Consider the following 21503-nt stretch of genomic DNA (forward strand, 5'->3'; position numbering starts at 1 on the left):
CATGAAAGGATGCTCAACATCACTAATCATTAGAGAAATGCAAATCAAAACTACAGTGAGGCATCACCTGACACCAGTCAGAATGGCCATCATCAAAAATTCTACAAACAATAAATGCTGGAGAGGGTGTGGAGAAAAGGGAACCCTCTTGCACTGTTGATGGGAATGTAAATTGATACAGCCACTATGGAGAACAGTATGGAGGTTCCTTAAAAAACTAAAAATAGAACTACCATATGTCCCAGCAATCCCACCACTGGGCATATACCCTGAGAAAACCATAATTCAAAAAGAGTCATGTACCACAATGTTCATTGCAGCTCTACTTACAATAGGACATGGAAGCAACCTAAGCGTCCATCGACAGATGAATGGATAAAGAAGATGTGGCACATATATACAATGGAATATTACTTAGCCATAAAAAGAAACGAAATTGAGTTATTTGTAGTGGGGTGGATGGACCTAGAGACTGTCATACAGAGTGAAGTAAGTCAGAAAGAGAAAAACAAATACCGTATGCTAACACATATATATGGAATCTAAGAAAAAAAAAGGTCATGAAGAACCTAGGGGCAGGACAGGAATAAAGGCACAGACGGAGAGAATGGACGAGGACACGGGGAGGGGGAAGGGTAAGCTGAGATGAAGTGAGAGAGTGGCATGGACATATATACACTACCAGATGTAAAACAGATAGCTAGTGGGAAGCAGCCGCATAGCACAGGGAGATCAGCTCGGTGCTTTGTGACCACCTAGAGGGGTGGGATAGGGAGGGTGGGAGGGAGACGCAAGAGGGATGGGATATGGGGATATACGTATATGTACAGCTGATTCACTTTGTTATAAGGCAGAAACTAACACACCATTGTAAAGCAATGATACTCCAATAAAGATGTTAAAAAAAAACATGAGAAAGGGAAGCTGGATGATGGATCAGACCCCTTCCCGCTCTCATGGTTGGGAGGTTTTCCATCTCTTCCACCGAGAGACTATAGCCCAGACCACACTAGGGCCTTCTGTCCCAACTCACAGCTTTTTGGAAAGAGGCTCAGGGGGGTCACAGTGACGGGCCCTTGGACCCACTAATAGCCATTCTGTCTGATGACACCCAACCAGATGGTAAAGGTTTACCAAGCCATTCCAGGCCCTGGGAAACTATACCTTTGCTTCCTTTGTTTTGGGAAAGGAGAGCCTGTCATACACCTCTTCCCTCCTTCCAAATCCTCTCTCCTCTCTCCTGGCAGAAAAGGCTACACAGAGTTTTTGTATAAGAGCAGCAGGCCAGAGCGGGGGCCCGGCCTTGAGAGCAGAGGACACGCCTTTCCTGAAAGTTGGTCCTCGGGGATCAAAAGTCATGAGGACGTTAACTGACCCTCCACACCAACCCTCCAAAGCAATTAACCTGCGGTGGGCAGGCCGGGGAGAGAGAAAGAAGGGCACTCCGAGGGCGTGTGCCAGGTGGTGGTGTCACGTGTCACAAGGCTGCTGAGCAGGTGAAAGGAAGGAGGGGACCTGCACCTGCACCTCCTCCTGCGGGGCAGCACTGCAGCCTGCAGTGCCCAGAAGCCAAACCCCGCCTCCTGCCCGCCCCGCCCCCCTCCCTGCATCCCAGGGACCAAGGAGGCAGGATTCTGACACAGAGAGCCTGCAGTCCCTGGGAGCCGGTCCAGGGTACAGCCTGCGCGAGGGAAAAGGTTTGAACAAGGAGAGGAAGAGGAACGAGAAACAGAGGTCGTTGCTTTGAGTCGGGGGAGAGTTTGAGCCAATAATTGGTGTGCTGGGCAGAGGACGGCAGCAGGCGTGTGCAGGTACCTACTTCTGTCTTCCTGTCCCTGGTCCACGTTGTTAAGCGCCAGTCCATCCCAGATGTCCAGAGAGGAGACCCACCACTGCAGGGGCTCACAGGAAGGACTCAGGTGGGCCTGAAGGTTGTTTTGGGGGCGGGATGGGAAGGGAGTGGGTGCAGGAGAGAAGCTCTGGTGGTGAAGAGGGAACGGGGATGGGAGGTGCCAACTAGGGAGAAGCAAAGGGGGGCCCTGGGCGGCTGCTGTGCTGGAGGTAGCCCTGCCCACTCCCGCCAGGCGCTAATGCAGAGGATCAGCCGTGAAGGGCTAGGGCTGGGGCTGGGGGTCAGACCCTTGTGTCCCTCGGGGCCGTTGTCTGTTACGTGGGGTGGAGCTTGCAGAAAAGATGTGTTGGCACATTTCACGAGGAGGCTTTCTGGGGAGGAAGAGGGGCTGCAGTAGAAGGGATTCAGATGAGAATGGAAAGGAAGAGCCTCCACGCTGGAGAGGCAGCTGGTGGAGGCTAAGATTCTCTCCTGGAAGATCCTCTGGGAGGGGAAGCTGCCCTTTCCCAAAGGGCCTGGCAGGACTGGGCTGGGCTGGGCAGGGAACCTCCACTGTGACTGAGGGAGAAGCTGTGCAACCCTGGCCAACTCAGTAAACCTCTGCGGGCCACGGAAAGTCATAAAAATGCCCGCTCTACTGACCTTAGTGGACTGTTGTGATGTTCCGTTGTGAAAGAGCTTTGTAAAGTGTCAAGGGCACTTAAATGTGAAGGTGTAAGTCATTATCGCCAGAACCTCCCCAACTGTGGCTGCACCCTACAATCTCTTGAGAAGCTTTTTAAAAAATGTTGCTCTTGGGGGCTTCCCTGGTGGCGCAGTGGTTGAGAGTCCGCCTGCCGATGCAGGGGGCGCGGGTTCGTGCCCCGGTCCGGGAAGATCCAACATGCCGCGGAGCGGTTGGACCCGTGAGCCATGGCCGCTGAGCCTGCGCGTCCGGAGCCTGTGCTCCGCAACGCGAGAGGCCACAACAGGTGAAGGGACCGCGTACCGCAAAAAAAAAAAAAAAAAAAAAATGTTGCTCTTGGACCCCATCCAAAATTAATGATTCAAATTGGGCTGGAGCAGGAAGGAGTTAAGACAGCAGAGGGGGCAGGAAGTGATACTTTTTAAAAAGATTCTCAGGTGATTCTGAAGCCCTGGAAAGGTGGAGACTCACCACCTAAGACCTCCCCAGGCTTCCTGAAGATTATCACGTAGTGCACACGTATTAGAGAGGCTGATCCTCGGCTTCTCCCAGATCTCCTGCATCAGGCAATCTCTGTATTGAACATGCAGTAAGGCAGCCTGGACCCTCATTCTGTGATAAGTCTGTCGATTCCCTCCTTCCCTGCAGGATGCATAATCACACCCGCGGGTATCACACTGCTCCAGACAGCGTGGGCGGAGCTGCTCTGGGAGGGGACGTGCCCTCCTCGAGGCATATGACATGTGTTTCTGGGACAGGGTCGTGCTAGACAGCACATCCCATCCCATTCCTGCTCCACTGGGATGACAACCCAATTATAACGTGACAAATTTCCCAGCCATAGAGGCTGGGAACCTTAAGGAAAGGAGGATACCATGATGAGTTATCCATAATAATAACACCCATTCGCAGGGTTTTATTGTTTTGTCAATAGATGTCAGGCTTTTCTGCTCCACACTCTCCCTGCTGGCTCTGTTCCATTCCTGAGATCATACAAGCGCGTGTGTGCGCACGTGTGCACACACACACACACACACACGCATACAAATGCACATAAATGCAGGGGTGAGGAGGATTCAAGGAGCGGGGGACTCACACTAGGCAACCGTGCTACTTGGGAACGTGGCTGGTGGAGAATCACGTGATGCAGATGACCTTAGGACCAATGGCTCTCTGGGGATTGTTCCCCATCTCACGGAGGCAGTATTAGCATCACGGTTGAGAGCAAGGATGCTGGAGCCAGGCTGCCTGGGGTGAAATCCCAACCCCCACTTTCTAGCCGTGTGATCCTGGACCAGTGGCTCCCCTGGGCTGGGGATGCTCACAGCGCTGCTGGGAGAGTAACTGAGTCGGTATACGCGAAGCTCATAGAAACGTGGCTGTACACACTACGCTGGGGAAGTGTTTGCTGCTCTTAATTATTGTTGTTTCTGTTGTTGTTCTATGATAGGTGAGGAAGCTGAGGCCAAGAAAATAATTTGCTCCATTTATTCATGCCGCTTGACCCTTGTAGGAACACAACCTAAGGAGACAGTCATAAATGCGAACACTTATCTATAGGGAGAATGTTCACTGTAGCATCATTTAGAACAAAAAGCTAGAAAACAACCTGAATGTCCCACAGTAAGGGATAGGTTACCAAAATGATGGTGCACCTATGTGACGGTTATATAATAATTGCATGAGAGGGACTTCCCTGGTGGCGCAGTGGTTAAGAATCTGCCTTCCAATGCAGGGAACACGGGTTCGAGCCCTGGTCTGGGAAGATCCCACATGCCACGGAGCAACTAAGCCCGTGCGTCACAACTACTGAGCCTGCGCTCTGGAGCCCGTGCTCCACAACAAGAGAAGCCACCACAATGAGGAGCCCACACACCACAACAAAGAGTAGCCCCCGCTCGCCGCAACTAGAGAAAGCCCACGTGCAGCAACGAAGACCCAATGCAGCCAAAAATAAATAAATAAATTTATTTAAAAAATAATTGCATGAGAAAATTAGAGACATAACATGGAGGGTTTTTTTTTAATGAAACACAAAATGGTCTCAACAGAGATACAGATGCAGAGACAGAGCTAGTCTGGAAGAAAAACCCAGTAAAATACCGACACTGAAAGTCTCTGGTTGTGGGATTAGGGGTACTTTCATTTCCTTCCTTATATTTTTCTGAATTGTACTAATTTTCCCTAATGAGCAGATACTACTTTTTTTTTTTTTTTTTTTTTTTTTTTTGCGGTACGTGGGCCTCTCACTGTTGTGGCCCCTCCCGTTGCAGAGCACAGGCTCCGGACGCGCAGGCTCAGCGGCCACAGCTCACGGGTCCAACCGCTCCGTGGCATGTGGGATCTTCCCGGACCGGGTCACGAACCCGTGTCCCCTGCATCGGCAGGCGGACTCTCAACCACTGCGCCACCAGGGAAGCCCCAGATACTACTTTTAAAGTCAGTAAATAAAATGTTTGTTTCAAGCCATCTGCTCAGGGTCAGACAGTATACTCGGAGCTCACATGGGCTTTCTCTATCCACGGCCAGGTTCTGCTGCTCTGTCAGGTGCACCAGCAGGAGGAAAGGAGACTAAATGGGTGAGGATGGTGAACAAACACCAAAAGGCACCAGGACCTGGTGCGCCCGTGCAGGACTGGGACCCGGCTCGGGGGGACCCTGGCCCCGATGTGCAGCCCCAGCTCCCGGGGCTGAGCTGGACAGGCGGAGCTGGACAGGCCTTACTACTTAGAACCCCTGCACAGTTCAGTGGGACCATCCCAGCATACAATCCAATGCCTGCCCTTGGTTTCCCAGAAGTGGAAAAAGCCAGCTTCTACTTTGAAGATACCAGAGAATTGTACCAACTTTTCTTTGCTTTGTCTTTTCTACGGGCTCCCTCTGCAGCTGGGGAGCCAGAGACCCAGAGGATATAGGTCAGCATCCCTGCTGGTCTGCATCCCCTGCTTTTCCATAACATAGAAGCATATCTCTGTGCCCAATGTTTTTCCAGTCATAACGCCAAGGTGCTGACGCAGCCAACACCGAGGAATGTTTATTTGATACTTTGAAATTTAAAAGATCTGGAAATCACTGAATAACTAAGATAGACTTCATCTAAGAAAAATAGGAAAGCAGGGAGGGAAGCAGGGAAGAGGGAGAGAGAAAAAGTAACAGAAAAGCAGAAGGAAGGGATTTATCATACTTGGTATCACATAAAAAATTAAGACATTGCTTTCAAAACTTTGCTATAACCTGCTTAGTATATATATATGTATATATATATATATATTTTTTTTTTTTTTTTTTTTGCGGTACGCGGGCCTCTCACTGTTGTGGCTTCTCCCGTTGCGGAGCACAGGCTCCAGACGCGCAGGCTCAGCGGCCATGGCTCACGGGCCCAGCCGCTCCGCGGCATGTGGGATCTTCCCGGACCAGGGCACGACCCCGTGTCCCCTGCATCGGCAGGCGGACTCTCAACCACTGCACCACCAGGGAAGCCCTGCTCAGTATATTTTTAAGTGTTAAGTTCTGATCTTGTAAAATAAGAGACTGGAGTAGATAGCCTCTGAAATTAAATAATTCCATATAAAGTTGAAATTTTAAGTTAACTCCAACTCTCTTTTGAAAAGATCACTCTGGTGGTAAAAGCCAAGCAATGAAGTTTGCCAAGTTATGGAGGGAACCAGCTGTACATGTAATGAACAGGCTTGAGCAACCACAGAATTTCCAAGCAAAAGCTCAAAAATTGTCTAATGCAACCACCTTACTCTACAGATGGAGACACCAGGACACAGGATAATACCGACAGCTAATGCCAGCCCGGTACCAGGCACACAACTTGCTCAGGGTCACAGCAAGTTAGTGACAGACCCAGAATTAAATGATGCCCGCCTTCCCCACAGTCCAACTGTGTCATCTCTCCCATCCCGCCTCTCCTGACACGGCGATAGGCATGGAAAACGCAGTGCTGCACCTGGCAGATTCAGCACCTCGAGAGCCAAAATGCAGTAAGAAAGAGAGGAAAATGGTGAAGGGTCTCTTAGAGTTCTCACTTTTGAACATACATTTTGAAAAATATACCCTTCTTCTGCTAACAAACAAAAAGGCTCTTTCTTTCTCAGATCTGGTCAGCGATCCCCACCCTTTCTAATACCAGAGCATTCCTTTTCCCACCACTGCAGGAAGGAATTAGGATGGTAGGTAGGATGCCACAAACTAGCTGAGGTGCATTTTTCTATAGACTAGGTATTCTCCTGTAAATTTAACTATATTTTGTTTTTTTGTTTTTTGTTTTTGCGGTACGTGGGCCTCTCACTGTTGTGGCCTCTCCCGTTGTGGAGCACAGGCTCCGGACGCGCAGGCTCAGTGGCCATGGCTCACGGGCCCAGCTGCTCCGCGGCACATGGGATCCTCCCGGACTGGGGCACGAACCCGTGTCCCCTGCATCGGCAGGCGGACTCTCAACAACTGCGACACTAGGGAAGGCCCTATTGTGATTTTTTTAATGTGAAAAGGCCCCCTTCTATTGAAAACACCTCTGATAGGAAGTGACTCTATTATTTTATTTATTTTATTTATTTTTGGTTGCATTGGGTCTTCATTGCTGTGCGCGGCATTTCTCTAGTTGTGGCGAGTGGGGGCTACTCTTTGTTGCGATGCGCAGGCTTCTTATTTTGGTGGCTTCTCTTGTTGCGGAGCACAGGCTCTAGGCTCAAGGGCTTCAGTAGTTGTGGCACGCGGGCTCACTAGTTGTGGCTCACAGGCTCTAGAGCGCAGCCTCAGTAGTTGTGGTGCACGGGCTCAGTTGCTCCGCGGCAAGTGGGATCTTCCCGGACCAAGGCTTGAACCCATGTCCCCTTCTTTGGCAGGCAGATTCTTAACCACTGTGCCACCAGGGAAGCCCCGAGTCTATTATTTTTATACGTGTGTGCATGCACGCGCACACACACTCATGGCAAAAACAGCAACTTTTTAGAAGTGCATCTATTGGAAAAAGTGAGGCCGACAAGCATTAAGATGGAAGGCCATGATGGATTTCCTTTAAGCCTAACCTGATTTCATTTTTTCCACACTCCTGGAAACGGTAAATATTTGGGGGGAAGGGGAAGGAAAAGGGTTACAGCATCCTTTTAAACTTGGGTTTACAGCAGTGAAAGCTGTCCCCGGTGAAGGATGACCAGCGTGAAATCTACCCCTCTCTTGGAATCCTGAGGATTTGGGGCTGACGGTAACTCAGAATGCTTTTCAGACTCTCCACTTGAATTCTAGCCCTGAGATACTGTGATGAAATGATACACATAAAGCAATGAGAAGAGGAGAGACTTTCTTATCTGTCTCCCAAAGCGATAATGTTGGACATGATTCCAACTCTACAGTTATTTAACTTTCGGCTAGTAAATCTCCCAGACATGAGCTTTCCCCCGGGAGCTGAAACTCGCTGGGAAGAATCTCAGAAGAGGGGCAGGAAGGGATCTGGGGCTGACCGTGGGGTCATGATGTCGCAGACAGCTGACAGATGTAGAGCCCGTGCTGCGGGGCCTATGTTGACCCAGGAAAGCCACGTGGTCCCCCCTTAGGAATGCCTGCTCTCAATTCTCTCCAGTCCCAGCCAGCAGGCATGGGGGACGCCTAGTTATCTGACATCAGGAAGTCATCTTCAAATCGGAAATATCTAAACACTGCAGTTTGCCTTTTTCTCATTTTAGACGGAAATCCTTAATTGTTTCACACATCTCCCTGCTTACATAATTGGACAGAGCACATAACTTTTTTTTCTTCCAGATTGAATGATTTTATTGCAATAATTCTAACATCGGGTGCTGAGCGCCTACACAAGGGTGATGGTAGACAGCCCCAGGGGACAGAGGCGGTGTCGTATTTATACATTGCCTTAGTGTGTTCTTGATCGCTGCGAGGCCCCCTGCTCTCCTGCAGCCACATGACTGTCTCTGTCTGGAGCTGTGACTGTCTCCTCTCCCGCTGCCAGCCCTCGCCTCCATCCCCACTGTCTATGTCTGACAGCCACCCTCCTCCCACCCCGACCTAACAGTCCGCTGTGACTCAGTCCAACGCGATCCCACAGGAGGGCTTCCGAGAGCGGCCACACGCGCCAGAGTCCACCGGTCACCAGATGAAGAAGGCCGGGTGCCACCTGTCCCTGCACGGGGTACCCGTTCCATCTCTGATATTCCCACCTGCGGTGGAAATGCACACATAGGGAGATGTCTTCCTCCTACAAGGAGCCCAAGGCTGTGGGCACAGTGCAAGCGACAGGGGCCCCAGCCTCCGTGGGCACCTGGCAAGAGCACCCGGCCCTTCCAAAGGGACAGGACCAAGGAGACCAGACCTATTGTTTTCCAGAAGAAAACAGATATCCAGGTCTGCACGTGAAATCTCCCAACTTTTCTTGTATTTTGTTTTATTCTTTTATTCTTCCCACCTTTATGCAAATGTAATTGTCATGTCCAATATTTCTCAGTGTCTCATCATATTTGGCCCACACATTACCAGCGTAAGACATCTGGTCAGGAGTAACGTGCAGAGTCTCAGGTTAGGTGCTTTGTGACAGCTGTCTGGAATGCTGCACAGACATTTAGCATGACCCATCCTCTGAAGCAGAGAGCAGTCCTGCACGGGCCACAAGCTTTTTTCCCCCAGCACACCAGACTTTTGTCTCTTCCCAGAAATGCCAAACTGCCCTAAAGCAGCCGGCGAGCATCTGTCTGATTTATGGCTCAGCTACCACGGCCTCTGGAAACTTAGCTCTTCCTGCCCCTAGTCCTGTGATTTATAAGTGATCTGTAACCCAGCAGTAACTTCTCTTTCTCCCCCAGGGCAACAAAAGGCAGAGAAGAGCCTAGAAGCGGATTTCTGTTTCCCAGGGCATCAGAAGTCACCACTGCTGGGTAAGAGGCCAACCTTCTGTATTCCTTCCTTCCTCTATAAAATACAGAAGTCTCAAATAACCTCCAGCTTTCCTGGTTTCTAACCTAAGACAGTTTCCTGCAGCCCAGGCACTAAATTTAACAGAAAAAGTGAAGCCCTACAAGGTTAAACTGCCCCCTGGAAAGTCAGGGGAGAGAGATGAAATTAAAACGCACGAATTCCATGTCCTCCTGGACAGCTCTGCGGAGGAGTTTGGTTGGGTAGGAAATGAATAGAGTTGTTTTTTTTTTAATGTTTAAATAATCCTTAGGTTTCCATTTTCCATAGAAAAAGATACTTGCATTGGAGTCAGAAAACATTGAGCTCAGCTCTGCCCCGACTGCCTGTGTGACCATGGGTCAGTCACTCCTCTTGTCCACATCAGACCCCTCCTTCACGAAGGGGGGCATTTATGACCACTCCCAGCTCTCTCATCTGTCCATCTATGACCCTGGATACTGCTCTACCCAATATGCTGATGCTCATGGGATGGGGTTGAGTGAGACGCTGCATCGTACTTGGTTGGAAACCAACCAAAAAGATTACCGGTATATCCACCATGTTCTTACAAGACATATTCAGATTACTTTCTCTATATTTAAGTGATGTCTTAAGTGTAATTTATTTAAAGAGATTCTGCTGTGAATCCTTTAGGAAAAGAGCCTTCTAGTTAAGCGTGCTACCCTGAGTCTATTTTTATGTCATATTTCATTTCAATGTTGGTTTCAGAGAACAAAACTGCAGTCAACTGGGACCCCCTGTCTTTGAGGTGCAGGTGGCTGGTCACCTCAGGTTGCTGGTCAGTGTCGCTGAGGCCCCCTAGGCTGCCTGGCAGAGGGGAGAACGGGGCTCTGCTGAGAGTGTCTGGCCTGCTAAACCCTTTCCCTTGCAACCTCACGACAACTAAGTGGGGCAAGTGGAATCTGCTTCCTTATTTTGCAGATGGCAAAGCAGAAGCTTGGAGAGGTTTAAACGAGGTGCAGCTAACAGACAGTGATTCAGACCCAAGTTCTCTGACCCCAAAAGCAAGGCAGCTCTGAATCCAGGATGGGGAAGGCAGTGTCGCATGGGACACTGTGGTGGCTGTGGGAATGAGCTGAGGGTGCATACGGCATTCTGGCCGGACTCAGGACCCCCAGTGCAGCAGTGGTCCTTCAGTCACAGTGGAAGCAAACAGAGACCCACAGGAGTCAGGGGAGCAGCGTCTTCCGACTCCGGGGTCTCCTGCCCTCTGCCTGAAAGGAAGAAAGGGCAGCTGGAAAACAGCCCAGGAATGTCAGCGGGTACCCCACCGGCAAAGGGGAAAGGGTGCAGTGGGACGTGAAAGAGGGATGCTGAGGGCGAGGATGGGGGAAGTGGGAGTTTGAAAGCCGCTAGAACAATGGATGAAAACTCTGAGCCGGGTCCAGCTTCTGGGTTCTGTCCCGAGGATTAACTGTGAGAGCTTGCATTTGTCCCAAGGAGGAGGACGTGAAGAAGTGTGTGAGGAAGGCTGCAGGAGAGTGACCCGCCGAGGTTGCTAAAACGTGAGGGGAGGAGAAGAGTGATGGAGTGAGGAAAGGCCCTCTAGAGAGATGCGGACGCAGCTCCGTGCCCTCAGAGCCCCAGAAAGAAAAGAGCATACGATGCTCGCTGGGTTTCCATCGAAAAGACAAGCTGGCACGTAAATGAAAGCCTATGGGGGACTTCCCTGGGAGTCCAGTGGTTAAGACTTCGCGTTTCCAATGCAGGGGGCCCGGGTTCAATCCCTGGTCAGGGAACTAAGATCCCACATGTCGCACGGCGCGGCCAAAAAAACAACCAACCAACAACAAACAAACAAAAACCAGCCTATGTACACATTTAGGAACCACGAATTCATTCTCTCTTCTTGCTTAGTACCAATCAGACCCTCACTGCGTTCTGTTCATTACATCTCCCCTGAGGGCGATGGACCACAAGGAAGCCGGGTGCCCTTGAACCTGCCCTCTGCGCCTCAACTGTCTGATCTGCCAAAGAGGAAAGCAATGCCTAGCCTTCCCACTGCATTTGGTTGTTGAAGGATAACAGCATTGATCATAATACCAACCTCTGGGTCGTGCTCACATATGGCTGCCTATCACACTGTGGACATAGTGTCACATGGTGTCACAGATTACATAATATTGTACCTAAACTACCTCATCTAACCCTCAAAACAGCCCTGTGAGACTGGCCCCGTTATGCCCCCGTTTTACAGAGAGGGAAACTGAGGCACAGAAGGTTTCAGAACTTGGTCTACATCACCCAGCAGGTGAGTGGCAGAGGTGGGATTTGAACCCAGACGATCTGGCTCCAGAGTCCAGGCTCCCAACCTCTGTTACACGACACGACGTCTGAAAGGACTGAACGTGTTCGAGATGCTTTTTTAAATGAATGGCGCCATTCTCATTCCTGTTAGGACCACTCCCACGGGAGAGGATGGATTCCCCGGTGGAGGCGGTACCACAGCCTCAGATCCACAACGTCACCGGACAGTGCCAGCCCCCGGGAAGAGAAAGAAGGCGTGGTCCCAGCCCCTCCTGGCCACGGGACTGTCTTCCTTTTTTTTTTTTTTTTTTCCCCAAAGCACAATGTCTCTGCTGCCAAGAGCGGGTTTGTCTGTCTCCTGGAAACCGCGGTTGTCAAGTCCTCGAAGCAAGAGCAAGCGTGTCAAAAATAGCAGGGCCGCAGACGGCGCGGCTGCAGCTCCTTTGACATGCTGGTTTCACTCTCGCCAAAGAGCCGGGGTCTGTCTGCGTTCCCTGCACCTGTGACAGAGGCTGCTTAAGGCTCCGGGATTTTTCTAGGGCCGGGCAGAGTGTCCGCCAGGCGCGGGACAGACTAAAGGAAAAGCCCCTCCACGGTAACAAGGGTGAGGTCGGAGGTGTGCTCAAAAAGAAGAAAAAATTGTCCCAGATAAACCATAATGGAAAAGAATATGAAAAAGAATATATATGTATAACTGACTCACTTTGCTGTGCAGCAGAAATGGACACAACATGGTAAAGCAACTCTACTTCAATAAAATCCATTTTAAAGAAATTGTCGTAAACCCCATCAGGGCTAGGCCCCCAATAGGTTAGGTGACAGCCAAGGTGCGACCAGTCTTGAGGGCACTGACTATGGTGTCTGCCTCTTCTTTCTCTCTTGTTCTGGGAATGAGCAGTCACTTGTTTTGGATAACCTTTCCCAAGGGCTCACTGAGAGGTTTCCACTCCTTCTTTAGGGAAGCAAGGGGATGAGGACCAAAGATAACTAATGAGGACCTGCTGCACAGCACAGGGAGCTCTACTCAGTACTCTGTGATGACCTATATGGGAAAAGAATCTAAAAAAGAGTGGATCTATGTATATGTATAACTGATTCACTTCGCTGTACACCTGAAACTAACACAACATTGTGTTAGTTTCACTCCAATAAAAAGTTTTAAAAATATATGGGACCAAAGGGTGGTATGAATGCCTTTCTCTAGGAGTTCAGAGCAAAAGGAAGGGAAAGAAATGACCCTCTCCAACCCCACAAGGACCTCGAGCCCAGAACAGGAAAGCGGTTCATCGGGGAGACACGGTAACACGAGAACTAAGAGCCCATCTGTCCTCATCCCCAGTGGTCTGCATCCAGAGGTTCCCTTTCCCAAAAAGCCCTAGGCTCCAGTCTTATTGTGGTCCAAGAGAGCCACGCACCCCGGGAAGCCCGGAGTCAAGTGGGATGGAGAGCGGAAATCTTTTGGTTTAAAGAATGGATTTCTTTTCCTTCCCTAAGTGACCTTGACAAGCTAGAATTAGACCAAACTTTGCTTCCCGGGGCCATAACGCACAGTCAAAGCCAATCAGAGCCGGCCCGGAGGTCCCAGCCAGATTGTCCCGGGAGGACGGTGTCCTCTGGAGATGTATCTTGGCATTTATGGAGAGATGCCGGGGGACAAAACACTGCCAAAAGCGAGGGCTCAGCCAGGGGAGAGAAGGCATGATAAACAGCAGGACTGGAAGGTGTCATGTGAGGAAAAGCAGGGCAGGGGTCGGGGGTCGTGGTGAAGGAAGGGATTGGCGAGCGGAAGGCAAGTAGGAGCAAGAGAGGAACGACAGGGACTTCCCGGGTGGGCCAGTGGCTAAGACTCCGTGCTCCCAACGCAGGGGGCCCGGGTTTGATCCCCGGTCAGTGAACTAGATCCCACATCCTGCAACTAAGACCTGGCTCCGCCAAATAAATAAATAAGTATTTTTTTAAAAAAGAGAGAGAGAGAGCGAGGAATGACATCCAATGAGCGCTCTTGGAGGAGGACGAGCTAAGGGAAGACTCTCACCCCTACTTCTTCTGTTTCCTGGAAGCACCACAGCCTGCGGGGCCCCATCAGTGGCTGGAGGGTGGGGACCCGGCCAGGAGAAAAACACCTTGACTCCTGTGTAATTTCTTAAGGAATTCTGAGTTTCCAGGTACAGAGGTAAGGTGGCGGTTTCTGCATTTGGTTCAGTACATGCTAACCAGGCTCTGTACGGACCAGGAATGGCTTGGCCTGTCTTCAGAGCCAAAAGAAAGGGGCATGTCAGTCCCACAAAGGTTTCATTGTCAAAATTCAGAACAAAAGAAAACAAACAGTTCTTGGCACTGGAAGGGAGGAGCAGGCAGCAACTGTATGAAAGTTCTAAAGTGTCCCCGTGTGGCAGAGAAAAAAAACTGTCATTCCATCCTGAATACGCAGTCTGGCCCATCTTTAGAGAGGCTTAACCTCTAGATTTATAAAACCAAAGCATCTCCCAGACAAGAGGTGAAACTCTGAGGTTATTAGTCTCACGTCACTTTTTTTTTAACAATTCAGTAACTTTTTTGTGTTGCCTTATAGAGCTGTACAACTGTCACCACAATCCTCTTTTAGAAAATGTCCCTTACCCTCCAAAAGCCGCCTGATATCCTGATGCAGGTGGGACTCAGCCTACACGACCTCCAGCAAGGAGATGCACAAGCTTCCCTCTGGACCGGTTGGTGAATCTTAACCCATCATGCCAAGGAGTGTCCCCCGCACCTTGTACCACTGACATTTATGTCCTTTGCTTTTCTTCTGCCTTCAGGGGACAAGAGAGACAGCTCTGAGACCCTTCGAGTGAATTAAGGGCAGTCAGAAGGTCGCCCTTGAATGAAGACTTTTTCTAGTCTAATTCCACGCTATGCCTTCCTCCTAAGCCCTCTTTTCTGTGTTTATTTCACTGTTTCCACTGTGCCATTGTCTTGAACCTTTCTGTAAGCTCCTTAAGGTTGGGGGACCCTGAGGTGAGCATAGTCCTGTGCTACACAATCAGAGTATTTCTCTGAAATGTACTGCTATCAGGTTCCTTCTCTCTCTCTCTCCTTCTCTATTTTATCCTTGAAGATTCAAGAAATTTTGTCCGAGACATCTTCGAAACCCACAGCAATCTCCCCTTGCTCCAGAAGCTCGGGACTCTGCCCACAGAGGTGAGTACCCTAGGAAAGGATGCTGTACCAAGATGACAGGAAAAAGGGGGTCCTCCAGATGGAGAACAACCTTCAGAGCAAACACCCTAGGTCACAGCCGTCCTAGAGTCCAAAGAGCAACCTCAAGGGAAATGCCCCAAGGTGCTCCCAGCCCCGTAAGAGAGAGACAGAGAGAAAGATACACAGAGGAGGAAGAAGAAGTTCAAACAGCAGATGGGGGAAAATCAGAGACGTGAGAACGAAACACAAGGCAGAGGAAGTGACACTGAATAGAAGAAGGAAGGGGAAAGTACAGAGAAAAGGGGGTGATTAGAAGGGGATGAGGGGGTACTTCCCTGGTGGTCCAGTGGGTAAGACTGTATGCTTCCAGGGCAGGAGGCCTGGGTTCAATCCCTGGTCGGGGAATTAGATCCCACACGCGTGCCTCAACGAAGACCCGGCGCGGCCAAAATAAATACAAAAATTATATATACATATATATATGAAGGGGAGGAAGGAGGGAGGTACCAGTGTGGGAACAGAAACAGAGAAGGAGAGCAAAGTACATGCAGACAAAAACACACAGAGAGCGAGGTGGCCGCTGAGGAAAGGAAACCAAAGCCTCCCCCTCCCCCAGACACACCCTCTCCCGCCCTCCCTCTGGCCCTTCCCACCCCTGTTCTCATTTGGCCTGAAGGATATTCCCCAGCAGGAGAACCTACCTCGGGTGCCAAGACGGCCAGCTGTCCCCTTCTCTCCTGGGGCCGATCTGGCAGGAGTCACCTCCCACGTCTCAGCCGAGCTTCACAGATCCAGGAAGACCTCTGGGCGCTCCTGTGGGCCCGAGTCAGGCGTAACGATGACCTGAACCCCTCTGCTGGCAGCTGCGAAATCGCCACCCCAGCTGTCACAGCCACACCGGGCGCAGATTGTCGCGGCGCTCAGGGAGCAAAATCCACGTCAAGAGGCTCAGAGTCAGAGGGGGTCACTTGGCAGAATCCTTCACAGGAACTAGGTCAGGTCACCGCCTCTCAGTTTTTCTTCGACATCTTAAGATGAACCACCTATGAGATTCCTCCCAAGAGCTAGACTGTTCCTTGGGAAGCAGAAGCATCATTTCTCTGTCTCTCTCAGTGCTGGGAGGAGCCTCTCTCTGAGGACGTGAGTGCCCCGCAGTGCTATTATGGACTAAAACTAGTATGACCCTTGGCGAGGCCCAGCTTGACTACCTCGGGAGAAGCTAGTCCCCTCCAAGGCCATTTCAAAAACAGTAATATGGACATTGCTTTCACCGGCAGTTGCTTGGCATTCAAGTTTCTGAAGACTCAGGGGTGGGATGAGGCAGCTTCAGTGACTGGGTGGGGAAGCCAGGAAGAAAGGTCCAGATAGGAAGCTTTGGGGACCCGCTTCCCCTTCATTTTCCGAAGGTCACGCATCCCTGTCCTAGCCCTACCAGCCCCTAAAGCCATATGTGAGAGGCGTCCCCCTTTCAGAAGCTGGGAATACGTAGTCTCCTGTTCTCCCTGGCTGCCCAAATCAGAAGATAGAGAGAACAGTCTGGAAGGTTGCTACGGCAACCAGAGTCCCTGGAGAGCCCAGCTCTCCATAAACCCTTTACTTTCGGGCATGCTCTGACTTGAAAAGGAAATGGTGATGAGGATGACACACACACACATACAGAGACACATGCATACGTGTTCCAACATTACCCTCGCCGGGAGCATCGCTTTTGCCTCTGCGTGGGCCTCCTCTTTCCCCCGAATTGCCGGGAGTAATATTCCAGAAGACATTTGGAAACCTGGCATTCTATGGGCTCAGAGCAAGTGTCTGAATCATGAGCATCTCCTCCTGCATTTCAGGTTTGGAGAAGCCAAGCTCCCAATCAGGATGATGGTGTCTGGCCCCAAAAGGATCCCACTGGATCGCTCCAAAGAGAGCATCCTCCTGGCCAAAAGGTAAGAAGAAAGACCAAGGCCCAGTCTGAGAGGCTAGGGAGGGATTTAAAGAGCTAATGGCCCAGAATGGCCTGTGTATGGGCTCTGGATCCAAGGCAGGAACTCTCAGGGGAGGCCTTGCCTGTGGGGGATGGGGAAACGTGGTAATGAACTAGAAACCATTACGGACGTTCACACATTTGCATAGCGTCATCCCCAGCCTCCCAGATGAGTTCACGGGCCGTTCCCCATGAGGTGGGGGTGGGGGGAAGACATGAATGTTCCCATTGAATGGGTGGGGAGACTGAGGCACAAAGAGGGACTGTGGCACCCAAGTTACCCTGTAAAGTGTGGCAACATCCGGACAGTGTCTCTCAAGAAAACCCTCAAGAGGCTGTCTGTCCCTCATAAGTTTGCTCTTTGAGAAAAGATTTTTTTAAAAATTCTTATCAAGGAGCCGTAAAGCCTAGTTTATAAAATTAAAAACTCATTAACAGTCCTTCCGGTTTCTGAACTGTACCCAGGAGAGCTCAGAACAGTGCATCACAGTTGATCAAGGCAACAAATGAATGACGATGTGATGAGGGGACAGAAACAGGGGTTCACAACGGAAGAAGATGACTTGGTCTAAGTGGCACCTTACCAGTGAGAGCTGTGGGCTGCAGCTCCAGGGCCAGAGCAGGAGAATGTTTGCTTGACTCAGCAGAAACCTCTAACAGGGAGGCTGTCAGCAAAGGAATAATGCTTCTTCCTTACTCTAAACCACCTGTCTCTTGCCCACGAAATGGAAAGGAAAAACAAAAAGCCCACGCTAGCATCCAATGTGTGCTGCTACCTGTCTGTGGGTTTAGGCTGGAGTCCGCTTTAGAAAGCCTTCAACAGCAATCCTAAGTCAGACTCCCAGGAAGAAGGGTGGAGGACTAGAGAGGGTCGGGGGAAGCGAGGGAGAGAAATCTGCTGTCTGCAGAAGACTCCTCTGCCCCCCTAGACGGTACTGTCTCCGTGGCGCCTCTCTTCTGATGAGCGGTCAAGCCAGGTGCTTGATTATATCCGGCCATTTCTCCCAGCTCTGTGGGTTCCCCTTTGCCAGTTCCTCTGCACAGGAAGAGTATTTGGCTCTGAGAAGGAGCCTTCCTGGAAGCTCGAGAGGGTCAGGGGATCAGAGTGGGGAGAACGAGGTGCAGACCAAAGACTGATGTGTCTACCGGGCCAGCTCGCACCTGGAAGAATCCATTGGCCCCTTTGGTCCAGGACTGACTCTCACATCCTCCAAATGGCCCAGTGTAATTGTAGTTTCTCTAATTCCATCCAAGATTAGAGATGTATAGCGTAGTATCAGGCTGGGCAGCTGAAGGCTCTCCCAGGGGTCCTCTTCAGGATGAGCAGCCGGTGTTACAGGGCGCTGGAGGAAAACAAAGGAGGAGTACTGTTTCTGTCCACCCGTTTCTGCCAGTGACCACGTGGCCGGAAGCTAAGACTGGTGCATGCCCCAAAGCCACAGATGCTAAGGAGAAAAAGGACCCAGGTGTGCCTGGTTTCCATCTTGTCAACATCGCTCTTCCTAGAGATATTACAAGTCCCAGACATGAAAAATCAGAGTCTTGAGGGACGAAGGTCAGATGGAAATCTCATCCATGTGACAGAAGATGGGCACGAATGGGTGGCACCGTTAGAGTTTGGAAAATGCCACTTAGATGGAGAAAGCTTGGATGCTGCAGGGGTCAAGTAACAAGACTGAGAGTCCAGGTGTGTGGTCCTGGCGCCAGCCACTGGGTGTGTGTGTGGGGGGGGGAGTCAGGAAGTCACCTGGAGCTGGGGTGCGAGTAGTGGAGAATGACAAGGAGCCCTAAGGGATTGTTTGTCCAGTGTCCTTCCTTCCGTGCAGGCCCGGCCTGCATCCGTCAAACTTCGGTGAGCATCCTCTTCTCTGCATATGCCCGATGTGGAGTGGGAAAGTAGCTGGGTCTCCGCTCCCGGGTGGCCTCCGAGAATTCAGGCTTGCCAAGTCCGTTGTCGGCTGCCTTCAGGTCCGGGGCAGGCTGCCCACAAGTGACGTGGGTGTACTGGCCTTGTTCTTCCTGCTCGGTCTCCCGGTGGTAGAAGTAGTTGAAGTTGGAGACGATGACGGGCACGGGCAGGGCGATGGTGAGGACCCCGGCGATGGCACACAGCGAGCCCACGATCTTGCCCCCCACCGTCATGGGGTACATGTCCCCGTAACCTACTGTGGTCATGGTGACCACGGCCCACCAGAAGGCATCCGGGATGCTGGGAAAGAGCGAATCGTCATCGTCGGCCTCTGCGAAGTAGACGGCGCTGGAGAAGAGGATGACCCCGATGAACAGGAAGAAGATGAGCAGACCCAGCTCCCGCATGGACGCCTGCAGGGTCTTGCCCAGGATCTGCAGCCCCTTGGAGTGGCGGGACAGCTTGAAGATGCGGAACACCCGGACCAGGCGGATCACTCTGAGGATGGCCAGGGACATGGCCTGCTGCCCGTTCTGGCCGCCGCCTCCACTGGCGGACTGCTGTCCCTGCTGCTGCACCAGCTCGGTGCCCAGGGTGATGAAGTAGGGGAAGATGGCCACCAAGTCGATGATGTTCATGATGTTGCGGAAGAAGGCTGGCTTGCTGGGGCAGGCGGAGAAGCGCACCAGCAGCTCGAAGGTGAACCAGACAATGCACAGCGTCTCCACCAGAAAAAAGGGGTCGGTGAAGAAGGAGCCCCCAAGGGTACTTAGTGGGGAGGAGCCCCCTGCCACCATTCCCCCCGCGGTGATGCCAGGATGAAACGTATAGGAATCGTCTTCATCCTCCTCTTCCTCCTGGCTGCCCCTGGACACCGGGGAGACACCACCACCATTGCTTCCACCTCGACCATCTGCGCGGAACTGCGGCAGCGTCTCCAGACAAAAGATGACGATGGAGATGAGGATGACCAGCACCGAGACGATGGCGATGCCCCGGGCGGGCCCCGAGCTCTCCGGGTACTCGAAGAGCAGCCACACCTGGCGCTGGAAGGGCTGGGAGGGCAGTGGCTTCTCGTCCACGCCACCCTCGGGCAGGCAGCCCTCGTCCTCGCGGAAGGCAGCCAGGGCCTCGTCCCCGAGCTGGTAGAAGCGGATCTCCTCCAGGAAGATGTCCAGCGGCACGTTGACCGGCCTCCGCAGCCGGCCCCCCGACTGGTAGTAGTAGAGGATGGCGTCGAAGCTGGGCCGGTTGCGGTCGAAGAAGTACTCGTTCCTCAGCGGGTCGAAGAAGCGGACACGGCGGCCGGGGTCCCCCAGGAGCGTGTCGGGGAACAGCGACAGGGTGCGCAGCTGCGTCTCGAAGCGCAGCCCGGAGATGTTGATGACCAGCCGCTCGCTACTACAGCAGCCGCCGCCGCCGCCGCCGGCCTCCGGGAAGTCTCCGGCATCCTGTTGCTCCCCCTCCGGCCCACGGGCCTCCCCCGGCGCCGCCAACGTAAGGGATTTCTCCGATCGCATGTCCCCTCCGCGGTGCGCTCCCCGCCACTAGGACGGCGCCCACGACACGACCTCCCGGGCACGGCGCCGCCTCCCAGCTCTCGGCGGCGCCTTCTTTTCGGGGTGGGGCTCGCGGTACGACCGACGTCGGGTCCCTAAGCCCCGAAGCCCTGGTCTTCACCGGGCTAGGTCTGGGGAGGTGACCTGGGCGCGGAGGGTTCGGCTCCGCGCCCCCAGTTATCCGCGCACGATGCTAGATAGAGCTTGTGGTACCTGGAACCGCAGCCTGGCGCGTGTGCAGCTGGACGCCAGGAAAGAAGCGTGGCTTCGCGCCCCCGCCCTCCCCAGACTGGGCTCCGGGACGCGGGGGTCCGCCCTCCAGACCGGTCAGCACGTCCCAGCTCCCGCGGCGCTCCTCCAGCAGCTCCAGACCCCCGGCCGCCGCTGGGACCCGAGCGCCAGATGCGCCTCCCTCCGGCTCGGCCAAGACGCCTGGCGGGGCTCGGCCTCCGCCCTACGGCCACCGCGGGCTCCACTGGCCAAGGTCGCCGTTCCCGCCGCCGCGGCCGCCACCGCCTCCCTCCGAGCCGCGCCGCTGGCCTGCGAGAGGGCCCTGGGGCCGCCCCGGCGCCGGGGCGCGCGGACCCACCTCCCCAGCCCTTGTGCCTTCGCTGCAGCCGCGGCAGCTGCAGCGGCTCGGCTCTCCGCTCTGCCCTTCCTTCCCAACACACTCTCTCCAAGTGACGTGGCAGGCCCCGCCTGCTGCCCCCTCCCACCCCACTCGCGCATCACACCCCTTGCCCGGCCAGGGGCCGCGCGAGCCAGGGCGCGGCGAGCGGACGCACCCTCACCTCTCCAGTAATCTTTCCCGCGCTCTCCTGGCACGCCTCTCCCTCCCGCACGTCCACATCCACGGCCCTCTAAACAGGCGCAGGTACCCTAATGGCACACCCCCCCGCCCCGGCAAGTCGCTCTTCTCTTTTCGGTTTAGGGAGCTGACCTGCGCAGTGCATCTCATCAATAAGAAAACACCCCTCACCGCCCCCCCCGCGCCCCATGGCACAGAGTTCTGTGCCTCCACTCACCCAGAAATTTAATGAAAGAAATCAAATCATATTTTGTCCTTCTGTATTTACGAAGACCTATTTGCCAGCTTCTCCAATCTCTACTTAAAAAAAAAAAAAATTGAGGAAGCATGTTTTGATGTCTTGAGAGCTTCCAATTTAAATTGT

General features: G+C 52.6%; 1 protein-coding gene and 1 long non-coding RNA gene across 10 annotated transcripts in view; one reads left to right on the forward strand and one right to left on the reverse strand.

Annotated features, from left to right (window-relative positions):
- Positions 1–21228, reverse strand: part of KCNA6 (potassium voltage-gated channel subfamily A member 6) — a 42903-nt gene extending 21675 nt beyond the window's left edge. For 5 of the 9 annotated variants that reach the window (XM_060306392.1, XM_060306391.1, XM_060306390.1 and 2 more), the window contains exon 1: positions 15593–21228. In XM_060306392.1, the coding sequence (XP_060162375.1) occupies positions 18706–20292 (1587 nt within the window). In that variant the 5' untranslated portion in view covers positions 20293–21228 and the 3' untranslated portion in view covers positions 15593–18705. Of the gene's footprint in view, positions 1–6984; positions 8714–14330; positions 14504–15592 lie in introns of those variants that run through there. The other 4 variants (XM_060306394.1, XM_030834446.2, XM_060306388.1 and 1 more) reach the window with 3 other exon arrangements.
- Positions 1645–12023, forward strand: LOC132598042 (uncharacterized). The gene is made up of 3 exons (XR_011377774.1): positions 1645–1811; positions 9353–9424; positions 11863–12023. It is a non-coding gene; the product is annotated as an uncharacterized lncRNA (long non-coding RNA).
- Positions 21229–21503: the final 275 nt, after the last annotated feature.

Source organism: Globicephala melas, chromosome 10 (assembly GCF_963455315.2).
Source record: "Globicephala melas chromosome 10, mGloMel1.2, whole genome shotgun sequence".
NCBI classification, from domain to species: domain Eukaryota; kingdom Metazoa; phylum Chordata; class Mammalia; order Artiodactyla; family Delphinidae; genus Globicephala; species Globicephala melas.